This window comes from Micropterus dolomieu, linkage group LG06, assembly GCF_021292245.1.
Source record: "Micropterus dolomieu isolate WLL.071019.BEF.003 ecotype Adirondacks linkage group LG06, ASM2129224v1, whole genome shotgun sequence".
NCBI classification, from domain to species: domain Eukaryota; kingdom Metazoa; phylum Chordata; class Actinopteri; order Centrarchiformes; family Centrarchidae; genus Micropterus; species Micropterus dolomieu.
In genome coordinates, this window is record NC_060155.1 from 18,006,638 (window position 1) to 18,015,808 (window position 9,171).

Consider the following 9,171-nt stretch of genomic DNA (forward strand, 5'->3'; position numbering starts at 1 on the left):
AGCTGCGGAGGGTAGAAGCTGTTTTTGTGGTGAGAGGTTTTCGTTGTTGGGCCTTCTTGGTGAGGTAGGTGATGTTCAGCTCCCACTTGAGGTCCTGTGAGATGATGGTGCCCAGGAAGCGGAAGGAGTCCACAGTGGCGACGGGGGAGTAACTCAGGATGATAGGGGAGGGTGGGGCTGGGCTCTTTCTAAAATCCACAACCACTGTCTTCAGAGCGTTGAGCTCCCGACTGTTCTGGCCGCACCAGGTCACCAGATGGTCAATCTAGGCAGTTTCCTTGAGAACTGGTGTTGCAGTCTCTCTGCATACAGCTGTTTAGCATCTCGCACCGCCTTGCTAAACCTGTACTTTGACTCCTTAAACCTGGCTCGGTCCCCACTCCTAAATGCCTCTTCCTTTTCCAAACTCAGCTGCCTAAGCTTAGCTGTGAACCAGGGTTTGTCATTGTTATAACTCACCCTGGTGTGTGTTGGAATGCAGCTGTCCTCACAGAGGCTGATGTAGGATGTCACAGCCTCTGTAAACTCATCCAGATTGTTGGTAGCAGTCCTGAAAACATCCCAGTCAGTGCAGTCCAAGCATGCCTGAAGATCCTCTACAGCTTCACTGGTCCATTTCTTTGATGTCCTCACTACAGGTTTACAGAGTTTTAATTTCTTTCTGTAAGCAGGAGTCAGATGGACCATGACATGATCAGCGTGTCCCAGTGGAGCGTGTGTAACGGCGTGATAGGCACTGCTAACTGTGGTGTAACAGTGATCCATAGTGTTCCCCTCTCTGGTTGGACACTTAATAAACTGTCTGTATTTGGGGAGTTCTTGGCAGAGGTTTCCTTTGTTCTAACACCTGCTTTTTGGCAAATTGGGGCAACAGAAACAAGTTGTGAACACAACACTGACATGACAGTCTGGAAGGCTGAACGTGAGACCAAATGATTTGTTAAAATGGATTTTTGTTTTTAAACTGGAGTTCACTTCTTTACATTTTTTAATTTGGGTTGTCCAATGAAACACTACTGCAGCAGTCAAGTCAAAGGTTTGTGTTTTTGGCTCTAATCAGCTAAAGGTCAAAGCAGGCAGCATGTCAGTCTTAATCAGTTCACACTCGCTGCCTCAGTGACTCAGAGATCTTAGAGGAAGAGGATGCAGCTACAGTAGAATTGCATGGCACCGAGTGCTGTTATGAGTCTCTCTTTGCAAACTCAAAACAACTGCAGTGTCCTTCACATTGCACACTGCAGCCCACTGAACTGCTAGTGTTCGTATTCTGCTCATTCTTTCTGTTCCAGATTTTTATTCATATTTTATCTTTGTGTTCCCACTCCAGGCAATGTACCCCCTGTCACTGTGGGGATCCTACTCTGTGAATCTCCACCCATTTTTTACAGCCTAATTATGTTTTTATGACAGTTTTCCTTTGTTGTCATAGAGAGTCTAAGTTTGGGTGTTGTTGTTTTTATTTTTTCATTCACTAGATTAATGTGGGCTTTGTGAATCCTTTTTAAGCATAAGCTTTGATCAGAGAAGACCCAAATAAAAATACAAAACAAATGTTCATGTTCACTTGGACTGTTTGATTTTTCTTTTAAAATAATATGGCTAAATTGTTAATTTTCACACTTTAATGAAATCATACATTTCTTCAGTGTAGCTAAATCAGAGAGCTGCAAAGCTGTAACCCACACTTGACTTGGGCTTAAAATTGATTGCCTAAGCACAGATTTAATATTAGACTTATAGCTACTTAGCAAAGTACACACTGTCAGCTTTCCTCTGAAAAGTGAAACTGTGTCGAGTTTGCACGTCAGTTTGTTTGCAACAATAAAATATGAAAGGCTCTCTCTAATAACCTGCTGACTGCTCGACTGCTCCTCTATCACTGTTGCTAAATTGGGGGTGAGGGGGTTCAGTGTGTGTGTGAGGGAAAGAAAAAAAGCCAGACAAAGCTTGTGAAGGAGGGCTACAGGGTTGAAGATATCCTCGCTCTGCTGGTCAAATATAAAGGCTCATGAAGGCTACCAGTCAACATGGATGACCTATTTACTGTCAGACATACTGCCACACAAACACAGAAAAAAACAGGCAATGACCACAACCTTATTTTCTCTCCACAGTTATTTGGGAAGTGGCTTTTCCTGGCAACATGGTGTTTTTAATCAGCCTATCCCAACTTTGTTAATCAGATGTAACAACTGGTGTTTGAGACATCTGGCCATGGTCATCAGTGTTGTGTCTGTGCAGGCTGATGGTGGATGTGTGATTGGACAGGGATCTTGTTCCCTAACATCTGTTCATTAGGTCAACCATCTAAAATGTAGTTATTTTTAGCTTCAGGGCTGATTTCCTCCCATTCTTTTTCCTGTTTCTCCCTGGACAGCTGGCATGAGGAAGAATCTGCCTTCTTCACCGTCTGGATAGAATTTGCCACTGCTGTTCTCTTAACATCTGGCAAATGTTAATTTACAGTTTGTAGTGTGAATTTGGGGACTCCAAGTGTGATTTTATGTGTGTTGGCTGTCCCGGTGTAAGAACAAGGTGTAAGTCTGACCCTGTGCTCTTTATTTTATTTATTTTGAAGCAGAATATTTAAATAGTCTGATAAAACCACCTGCTGCAACAATAATTCTTTTGCAGCATTTGCCATGAGAGTGGGAGAAAGGTGTGTATTTATTCGCCTGCTCAGTGGCTGATGTGCAGACTCCTTTGGGTCCATGTGTTTGATGAAGTGTGTGTGTGTGAGTGTTTAAGGATCCCTGACTGTCCTTGAGTTTAGCAGTGAGGACCTTGTCTGCCTCCATGATGTCAGCTCACTGATTCATGCTGTGACTCTGCCACTGACCCGTAGGATGACTCTCAGGGGGTGTGTGGAGACAGGTTGCATCCATCACACTGCCTAAGAGCTAGGCAGATGTGAACTGGCACTCACACAGACACTATAGAGTGCTGCAGGAGTGAGTCCTAAAACCTCAAAATGAGTTAACATTTTTGCACTTCCGGTTCAAGTCAATGGGTTTTTGGTTAGATACATGAAACAAGGTATGAGGTTAGCACAGGCGTAAGAGATTTTGACGTTCTACGACAAAAAATACGTCAGTAAAGACCCCAGTCAAAAGTCAGGGGGTCTCCAAATACATTAGGACTCATCCTCTGGGGACCATCACATCAGTGCCATACAAATGATCTGGCCGGTGCAGGGATGCAGACAAAAATTTTGTTTGATTTCGTCTTATAAATAGCTCGTTATTTCAGAACATCTGTATACTTGTGTAACTGTTTGTTTTTTAGATCTCTCTGTTTCTCTCCTGGGCTCTATTCCAAGGGGACGCTGAGGTTTGCTACTGTGTTGTTGTGGTCATGGTGAGTTGTTTCTGGTTGACAGTGCGAGGCTGAGTTGCTACTGAGAAGTGGGTCAGTTTGTGCAGCAGTCTGCGCAGCAGCCTCTCAGTGCCTGCGTTTTGTCTCCAGCGAAGAAAAATGGTGCCAGATTTCAACCAGATCCTTCAGATACGGGATCTGTAAACAGAGTGTTTTCCAGGCCTGTCAAAAAATGTGGGACTTAGCCACCCTGAGGCATTGTAGATGAGACACAATCTCTGGGGTCTTTAAGGCAGATTGTGTATGTGTGATCATGTGTGAAAATATGTGTGCAAAGAATTAATGCCATAATTTAAATTTAGCTTAAATCCCATTTCATCCTGTTTGATCCCATTGATGCCAAGGCATTGAAACAGTCAGATATGATTAGGCGTTCAAGAGGATGTTTTCTCAATCCAACTTGCTAAAAAGAGACTTGAGGCATAGCCCACAGCAGAGAGATAGACTGGCGAGTTTTGGTTCTTTTAACTGTGAGACTCGCCCTCTGAACACTGCCCATTAATCACAAACCAACCCATATATTATTAATCTGTTTGGCTCTGCCTCCCTCCACTGCCAGCATCAGAGTGCATTTTAACATGATACTCCCTGGTGATTATGATATATTCTCTCTCATTTCCACTTCATCTGAAAAACAAACATCCAGGCAAATAGTCAAGAGTTGGGGGTTTCTTGTGAACATTTTCTAGGAACACACTTTCTTGTTTTCACACTCTGGAGTTTAGCAGCATTTTCCTCAAGTATAAAAGCATTCATACCACTTCCCACTAACTAGATGGACACTGAGCTATGTTCCATAACTAATGCCAGGTGCTCTTTGCCTGTCTCTGAGTTGAAAACAGTGTGTGGGAGAGATGACAGGTTGCCTGAAGGAATGTTAAAGCACAAGTGATTCATCTCATCTTTGTGCAAGGAGGACCAAAAACAATTTTTAATTCATACCCAGCAAAATGCCACGTCCTACGCATTCATGCATCAACACATACTTGATCAAACAAATAATATGACTTGAGTACACAGTTATTCAAACACTTATTGCTCCTCACACTTCATAGGCGCAGTGTGCGTGGCATCCAGGTGTAACGTGATTGTTAAGGAGCTCAGTCTGTGTATATTTGTGGTGATAATAAATTCATTATGTTTGTCAAAATGGAGCAGACTGTCCTCAGTGCTACAAGGAGAGCTAAGGAGATGCAACATGCATGAATTCAGCCGAAGCAGGAAGCTCCCTTGCATTGGCTCCAAGTGTCCCAGAACTCAAACTGAAACCATAGATGAATTAGTGAAAAGACAAATTATCTTAAATATCTTACATGGATCCATGTTCCTTAAATGGGGTCTTGTCAATTGTATTTTAATGCGTGTCATGATATTTCTCAACATCTCACTAATTTTAGAACAATATGCTATTGCTTAAACTGCAGGAAGCATAGATAATTTACAGCTGTGTGGATGTAATATTTATGAGCATGGGAGATGATAGATGGCAGATTTATATTTAGTATCATGTTTTTATTCACTCTTCTCATATTTTTTTTCTATTTCTCCACTCTCTCTTTGCTTCTATCCTGTCCCTGTCTTCCCTCTGTCTCGTCTTGCAGGTGTGTGGTGCACTGACCCTGCCTGCGACAGGCGAGGAGTCAGAAGACCAGGGCCATGATTGGCTCTCCTGGCCCTGGTGGGCGTGCCTTAGTGCCATGGCTGAGTGAGTGGCGATGGGTCCTTGCTGCTTTGCTGGTTGCCATAATAACTTTGTCGCTGCCAGGAAGTAGCCAGGCCTGTCCGCCACGGTGCGAGTGTTCAGCTCAGCTGAGGTCAGTGTCGTGCCAACGGCGGCGACTCACCAACATCCCAGAGGGCATCCCCACGGAGACACAACTTCTGGACCTCAGCAAGAACCGGCTCCGCTGGGTGCAAACAGGTGACCTGGCACCTTACCCACGGCTGGAGGAAGTGGACCTCAGTGAGAACCTCATTGCCACTTTAGAGCCCAATGCCTTCGCTAGCCTCCAGAGTCTTAAGGTGCTGAAGTTAAGGGGAAACCAGCTTAAGTTAGTGCCCATGGGGGCCTTTGCCAAGCTGGGCAACCTGACCAGCCTGGACCTGAGTGAGAACAAGATGGTGATTTTACTGGACTACACCTTCCAGGATCTGAGGAGTCTGAAACATTTGGAGGTGGGAGACAACGACCTGGTTTATATTTCCCACAAGGTAAGCTCACCAGCATCTTGTCTTTATCATGACTGTGTTGGTAATGAAAAACTGGATAGAAGAACATTTTTTTTATTTTAAATTGAAAATTAGATCTCAGAAGATCACACTTTCATACTCATAGTCTGTGGTTTTAAATAGACAGTACTGCCAAGGAGCTATTGACCAGCCATAGTGTTTGTAGCAGTGCCTGGTTTGGCACAGAAATATGTAGGTCTGGTTCAGCATTTTGAGAAATAGGCTTATTCGCTTTCTTGCCAAGAGTTGGATTAGAGGATTGATATCACTCTCATGTTGGTACAGTAAATATGAAGTTACAGCCAGCAGCCAGTTAGCTTAGCACAAAGACAAGAAACAGGGGGAAACAGCTAGTTTGGCTCTGTCTAAGGGTAAACACATCCACCTACATACTTACAGATTAAAATGTTCTATCTCATTTGATTAATTTGTACAAAATGTGAAGTATAAAAATTACAAATTGCGGTTTTATGAGGGGTTATGTGCGTGCTATTTCTTGGTTGGGTGCAGTGACTTGGTGGAGTTTAACTGGTTATCTGGCAACCTGTGAGTGATGATAAGACTCTGGTCTTAGTAGGTAGGCAGATTTTGTTTCCTTTTGACAGAACCAGACAAGCTGCTTCCCCTTCTTTACAGTCTTTATATCATCTCACTTTAAAACTGAACATTCACTGTTGGCCATCATGTAGATATGTAAAATAGATCAAATCTATCATATTTTATGGTTTATAACACGTTATCTTCCTGCTGCCTAGGCATTCTCAGGTCTCCTGGGGCTGGAAGATCTCACAATAGAGCGCTGCAACCTGACATCCATCTCTGGCCAGACGCTGTCTTACCTCCGCAGCCTGGTCACCCTTCGCCTCCGTCACCTCAGCATCATTGCCCTGGAGGACCAAAACTTCCGCAAGCTCTCCAACCTGCGGGGTCTGGACATCGATCACTGGCCATACTTGGAGTACATCTCCCCTCTTAGTTTCCAGGGCCTGGACCTCCACTGGCTCTCCATCACCAACACCAACATCACCTCTGTCCCCTCTGCTTCATTCAAGAACCTGGTGCACCTCACCCACCTCAACCTGTCCTACAATCCCATCACCACCCTAGAGCCCTGGGCCTTCAAGGATCTGCTGAGGCTGAAGGATCTCATCATGGTAAGCACAGGGTTGATGACAGTGGAGCTCCATGCCCTTGGAGGCCTCCGACAGATCCGGGTCCTCAACTTCTCCTCCAACGACCTGCAGACTCTGGAAGAGGGCTCCTTCCACTCTGTCAACAGTCTGGAGACCCTCAGAGTGGATGGGAACCCCCTGATGTGTGACTGCCGTCTGTTGTGGATCCTGCAAAGACGCAAGACCCTCAACTTTGACGGCAGAGTGCCGGTGTGTGCTGGGCCGGTGGAGGTGCAAGGGGTCAGCCTCAGCGCCTTCACCGATTCTGCACTCTTCGATCACTTTACATGCCAGAAACCTAAGATACGCAACCGTAAGCTGCAGCAGGTAATAAAGATGATTACATTTAGATTTAATACTTAATTAATACTTATGGTTTGATTACTGAGGTTATGCTAATTGCTTCTACAAGTACAAAAAGTATTCTGTGATAATGTGTTTTTCTGACTCTCCTACATTTATTAGTCCATGCACTCCTTTCCTCCACGTCCCGCAGGTGACCGCTCGTGAGGGCCAGCCAGTCAGTTTTCTGTGTAGAGCTGAAGGAGAACCTGCTCCTGCTATTGTCTGGATTTCCCCACAGCGGCGACGGATCACAGCTAAGAGTTCAGGGCGCATTACTGTTCTCCCTAGTGGCACCCTGGAGATCCGCTACGCCCAGCTTACTGACAGCGGAACATACATCTGCATCGCCAGTAACGCAGGAGGCAATGACACCTACTTCGCCACACTCACAGTGCGTGGGCAGCCGCTAGATGCCGCCTCTGCCTTCTTTCTCAACCGCTCGCTGTATAGCGGCGACTTCTTCAACGACACAAATCTGAATAGCACACGTGTTTTCCTCAAGTTCACTTTGGACCTAACCACCATCTTGGTCTCCACGGCAATGGGTTGCATCACCTTCCTGGGGGTGGTCCTCTTCTGTTTCCTGCTGTTGTTCGTGTGGAGCCGGGGACGCGGCCAACGCAAGAACAACTTCACAGTGGAGTACTCTTTCCGGAAATCTGAACCCGCCACTGGAGGCACCTCTGGAGGGACCAGGAAGTTCAACATGAAAATGATATGAAACAACGCAGCCAGGGGTCACTCGGGGGAGGCATGAGCACGTCCCAAAAACGTGTTTGACACACGCAAACACACACAGCCACTGACTCGCAAAGAAGTTTTAAAGCACAATTCAAGTTTCTGTCTATGGCTCTATTCAGAATTGAGTGCCCACATCAAAACTGGAGCCATGACTCGATTTGGTTTGATTTGTGAATGAAAACAAATTTACCCTGACCTCTCTGCCTCGCAGTGGTTTTATTCAGCTTGTGGTGAAAAGCATGTTTAAAGGATACAGTAAGGAACAACTGGTAGTTTTGAAAGCGCTATCTGTCATCCACGCTTCATAAGAATAATAGAGTTAAGAATTATAGGAGATAAGGTTTTGAAATTGTCATGATTACTGAGCTGTGGAATACTGGTAGTCCTGTGTCTAGGTTACATTAATGAGGAAATTTAAAAGATTTCCTTTTTTCATCTAAATTTCCCTTTACTGTATGCTGTGCAGTCGGGGATTTTAAAAGAAATGTAATGCAGGGATACCTGGCTACCATCCATTTGTAGAATTTGTAGCTGTGCTCTTCTAAAGTCTGCCTTGTTAAGAATCATGCATGTAGAAACGCAGTTGAGAGTTAAGTTGTAAGTTTATACCACTGAATAAAACAAATTGTTCTGAAAGACAGGTTGAACATGTTTTTCTATAAAACATTTAATAGCCACCTTTATCTATTCTGACCACGGCTGAACTGTGAAGAGGGTTCTGTAGGGTCAAACACTTGAAACCACACATTAACATTATCATATGTCATTTGTTTTAATGAGCAAAAGCTCATTGGATGTAACATATGATCGGACAATATCTGATAAGGAGCAATGGATGTGGATCATTCACATAGATGACAAATAGACAAAAGAAATACAATTTGGCCTTTTCTTCTTTGTGAGATCTTGTGACAACGTTAGCTGTGTGAGTTTGGGACGAGCACACTGGCCAAGAGCTGCTGTGGCTGCCCGTGGCCCGGAGGGTTTGGTTAGGAAGTCAAGCCTACCGGACACAGGCCGCCACAGTAACCATAGCAACCAACACGAGACAGCAGGAGGCACCAGGGCTGGTGGCCACTGGAGGGTTGCTGGGTAGAAGGGGAGAAAAGTCAATGTGACCTCTTCTCTCTCTAACCTACATCACAAGCCCCCGTTCATCCTCTTTCATCAACAGGAGAGGGTCGACCTGCCGGCCTCCACCCTGCGCCCCTGCTCTCTGCTGTATTGGTGGCCTGACCTTCCCAGCGCTGCCAGGGGTGAGCAGCCTGGAGAGTTGGGTCACTCAGAGGCAGACAGAGGACACACAGTA

General features: G+C 45.1%; 1 protein-coding gene across 2 annotated transcripts in view; it reads left to right on the forward strand.

Annotated features, from left to right (window-relative positions):
• The window catches only part of LOC123972691 (leucine-rich repeat and immunoglobulin-like domain-containing nogo receptor-interacting protein 3), a 59,087-nt gene extending 50,589 nt beyond the window's left edge, over positions 1 to 8,498 (forward strand). For both annotated transcript variants that reach the window (XM_046052280.1, XM_046052281.1), the window contains 3 exons: positions 4,977 to 5,586; positions 6,360 to 7,103; positions 7,273 to 8,498. In XM_046052280.1, coding sequence (XP_045908236.1) covers positions 5,032 to 5,586; positions 6,360 to 7,103; positions 7,273 to 7,842 — 1,869 coding nt within the window. In that variant the 5' untranslated portion in view covers positions 4,977 to 5,031 and the 3' untranslated portion in view covers positions 7,843 to 8,498. The remainder of the gene's footprint in view (positions 1 to 4,976; positions 5,587 to 6,359; positions 7,104 to 7,272) is intronic.
• The last annotated feature ends 673 nt before the right edge of the window (positions 8,499 to 9,171 follow it).